The following is a 4,437-nucleotide window of genomic DNA, read 5'->3' as shown; positions in this document are numbered from 1 at the left end:
AGTCAAGTGGAGTGGAAAAATGCCTATGGGCGTGTCCTTTCCCCAAGGCTACTTGCTCATGGAAAATATTTTGAGAAGCAAAGGTGTTAGATTTTATTCGAACACTGAAAAAAAAGTCAAGTAAAATTTATTTCCATTTTTTTTATATCCATTATTAAATTAAATAGTAGAAACGCGACTTTAGTTTAATAAAAATTATTTCTACATAACTTTTCAAGTATACATTTTTTAATGTGGAATAAGTTTATGAAGCAAAAGTATACACCTGCACATACATATGCAACCTGGCCCAGTTTCCATGGAGTCTAATTACCATCTTCGACTTGAAGTTGGCGTGGTCAGGCCAACATCCTGCCTAGACTAATTTCTTAATATTTCACACAATGCAGTTGCTTACTTTAACTATTATTAAAGAACTGAAATGATGAACTCGAATGCGAGCAAAAAAGTATATGTTTATAATATAATATAATCGTTTTTCGTCAAAGGAAAAATATAAGCAAAATATATGTATTTCACAAAATTATAATACAATAAATTTTTTAAGGATATCCGAATTCCCAGTCAAATACAAAATATAAAAACTATATTAGATATAGATTATCATTTATGGCTTAGTATTCCTATTTGGAATCTCCCTTTTTGGGGTCTTTCTTTGGGTCGGCTTTAGCTTTTGGGGCGGCTTTAGCTTTCGGGTCAGGCTTCTTTGGATCGGGCTTTGCATTCTTCTTTGGATCCGCCTTCTGGCCTTTTTTCCCTTTTGAAAGGTCTACAACCTTAGGCTCTGGCTCGGAAGATTTGGCATTCACTAAACCAACGGCCACTACAATAGCTAATAAAATGGCTACATATCCAGTGGCGTATACTTCCGGAATCGAGGTAAACAAGTTCAGATACCAGATCAAGTGGCGCGTTCCTGCGACCATATGATAAGCGAAGGGTATAGCCACCATCACCTTTGTTAATGTCCGAAGTGTATCACAATCACAGTCCTGGACCTTAGTCAAAAATTCTTCCATATTACCCTGGCATATAAGTCCGGATATTCCCAATGCCCAAACGAACACCCCCAGCACAAAGCCACTAATTCGAAGGCATATTGACAGCCCAGATGTCAACTGTAGCTTATATATACTCAAATGCGGCGATAACTCCCGGCCCCGCATCATATTGCGATCGTCGTAGCCCAATTTCGGTGGATCCCGGGCTGGAATAACTTTCAGGGTGACGGGAGATGCCATGACACTACCATCTGGAGCTACAATAGCAGGTCCATTTTTTCCGCTTCCGCCACCTGCTTTGTTTGCTTCACTTCCTTTGCCTACTTCCTTCGACTCCTTGGTGGCCATCATCCGAACAGACATCTCTGAGGGTATCGTCGTCCGCATTAGTGGCTTCTGAGACAGGAACTGCCTTATGAGCGGACTACAGTGTCTTAGCGCTCTTGCCACCTGCCCACTGTTGGAGTTTATTAAGTGCACTGGTTTTATTCTGATGTCATTGTTCGATCGCTACTCACCTTGCGTACATTTTCAATAAAAAATTTACAGTTTAGTTTTTTAAAAACAATTTCTGTAGCTATGTGTCAATAGCTTGAATACAATTTGGTTGGGAAAAGCCTCATTGTTTATTTCTATTCCCCTCCAAAAAGTTTTCGAAGACTTTTAATTTTTATTTAGATCTTATATTTATATTTAAATTGTGTGGCAACGTTAAAAGATAGTTCCATAAATTTATGGACGCGGTGGATCCGTGCAGAAAATGCTATTGGACCCTAAATAACATTACCTGACCAAGAACTCGAGGACCACATCAACATCCTGTGCATATGCCATAAATTTATGCGACGATTGGATGAGCTCCAATTCGATTTTCTGATGGCCAGGCGGCTTTATTAGATTTCTTTGGATTCGCCTTTCCCTTTCGTGCTGTTCTTATATTTTTTTTGCGACTTCGTCGTCAATTGAAGTAATTCCTGAAATTTTATTGCATTTCATCGATAACCTTAATAAAAAAAAGCCACTACCAACAGAACCACCAAACTACCAAAGCAGCACACAATTATTCTGAAAATCCTCCGCCTGACGCTCTTAAAACCATTTCTATAGAATAAAATTCATTTGAATTTGGCGTGGCTGTGGTTTTTCTCTGCTGGCTTGTCACATGCTCGCATGAATTTCGGAACTGAGAAAGCTGGGAAAGCTTCACGCTCAATTAACATCTGCTTTACTTTGGTCTGGACTCATACCAACATTTATTCTTTGCCGCACTTCAAAGGCATACACTCAGGCACTTGTTTGCCCATCGATCAATCAATCAATCAATCATTTCGATAGCAAAATATTTCATAAATCAAAAGCATAAAATAAACACGTTCTGGCAAAGCCAACGAACTCAATGCAAGTCTCTGACGAACTCAATGCGGTCAGAGTGCAAGTTAATAAAATTAAAAATAATCAAATAAGTAGAATTGTAAACTGAATTAAGGCTGAGAAGCAGCTGAACAAAGTTGTCCTTGGCCAGTGCCAGGAAAAGTTCTCCTCACGGAAAAGTTGAAAAGCCCATGTGTGTGTCAAAAGCATGCCAAGGAGCCATTAAGCCTACATACGAGAACTCCTTGTAATGATAAGGCACAACCGACAAATTTTTCGCTAGCATTCTATTAAAAAGCCACATTATTAAAATGTAAACACAGATTCAATTTTGTGTACCATGATATTTTTAAACGCAATCCAAAATAACTTACTTTGTTAAAAATTTAATTTTATCCCAATGTATTTTCATCCGAAAAATTTTTGGTTATTATAAATACTCTTTTTGTATGTATGTATGTACATGTGTGTATGGTTTAAAATTGTTGCTGAAAGGCAAAATCGTGGCGCAAAGGTTTTGCAACCATATTCGATGAAAGGCCAGGCCCTTTTCACTCACACGGCCAAAGAAGTCAGGCGATTGCTTTTTCCTTTCAAGGAACTCAATATGCGTATTCGTGTTTAATTAAGATTCGAGCTAACGTCAGTGTGTGAGTATTCGTCCCGGTGTGTGCTTTTGAACTCGAGTCGCAGGAATATGAATAAATGTATGGGCGCATGCATTTAATTTAATTTTCATTTGAATTGATTCGATGACTTTACGTTTCATTTCACGTCTGGATGCGATTTCAATTACTACACTTGCACACACACCCACAAGGGACCCGGAGAAAGCTTTCACCTATAATATGAACGGCTTTCACATATAACCGGAATTTAAGACGGAATGGCATGTGTGAGTGGGCGACAAGTTGGAACTATTGACGACCCGCGTATTTATTTACATATCCAGTAATCACAAGCATGGACGGACACCAAGCAGCTTCTCCTTTTCAAGCACCTTTCTATTTGTCTTGACGAAAGCCTGAAGAAGAGACTGCTACGTCAAATCGCTTTAACTTCAACTTTGAAAAATACTTATAAAGATATAAATATAATAAAGGCATTTCTAAAAGATTCGAAAAAGTTTTATTTTTTAAGGCTCCTGAAAAACGTATAAAATATTTTAATACTGGATTTTGATGAAAATCATAGAGAATCGATGAAAAATCCAAAAAATATTTTGTTCGTGGATTTTGATGAAAGTTAATAGAAAATCGATCTACAAATCGTTTAAGGTATGCCGCTCAAGAATCGGATAAATATTGCCAAAGATATAGCTCTCGCCGTGGCTCATATTTTCCTCCCCATGCACTTTCCGTATTTTGAAGGGAACCCCCCAGAAAAATCGATGAAAAATCAAAAAAATATTTTGTTCCTGGATTTTGATGAAAATTAATAGAGAATCGACCCAAAAATCATTTAAGGTATTCCGCTCAAGAATCGGATAAATACTGCCAAAGATATAGCCATCGCGGTGGCTCATATTGTCCTCCCCGTGCACTTTCTGTATTTTGAAGGGGACCCCCAGAAAAATCAATGAAAAATCCAAAAAATATTTTGTTCCTGGATTTTGATGAAAGTTAATAGAGAATCGATCCACAAGTCGTTTAAGGTATGGTGCTCAAGAATCGGATTCATATTGCCAAAGATATAGCCATCGGCGTGGCTCATATTGTCCTCCCCATGCACTTTTCGTATTTTGAAGGGGGAAAAATCTATGAAAAATCCAAAAAATATTTTGTTTCTGGATTTTGATGAAAGTTAATAGAAAATCGATCTACAAATCGTTTAAGGTATGCCGCTCAAGAATCGGATAAATACTGCCAAAGATATAGCCATCGCGGTGGCTCATACTGTCCTCCCCATGCACTTTCCGTATTTTGAAGGGGACCCCCCAGAAAAAACGATGAAAAATCCCAAAAATATTTTGTTCCTGGATTTTGATGAAAGTTAATAGAAAATCGATCTACAAATCGTTTAAGGTATGCCGCTCAAGAATCGGATAAATACTGCCAAAGATATA

General features: G+C 37.8%; 1 protein-coding gene across 1 annotated transcript; it reads right to left on the bottom strand.

Moving 5' to 3' along the window:
• Positions 1-471: 471 nt before the first annotated feature.
• LOC6501042 lies at positions 472-1,647 on the bottom strand. Its single transcript, XM_001954408.4, has 2 exons — positions 1,520-1,647; positions 472-1,458 (listed from the first exon to the last, which is right to left on the bottom strand). Exons 1-2 carry the CDS (start codon positions 1,528-1,530, stop codon positions 624-626), a joined length of 846 nt encoding a protein of 281 aa, XP_001954444.1. The 5' UTR covers positions 1,531-1,647; the 3' UTR covers positions 472-623.
• Positions 1,648-4,437: the final 2,790 nt, after the last annotated feature.

Source organism: Drosophila ananassae, chromosome 2L (assembly GCF_017639315.1).
Source record: "Drosophila ananassae strain 14024-0371.13 chromosome 2L, ASM1763931v2, whole genome shotgun sequence".
NCBI classification, from domain to species: Eukaryota; Metazoa; Arthropoda; class Insecta; order Diptera; family Drosophilidae; genus Drosophila; species Drosophila ananassae.
This window is presented reverse-complemented; position numbering and strand designations above follow the sequence as displayed.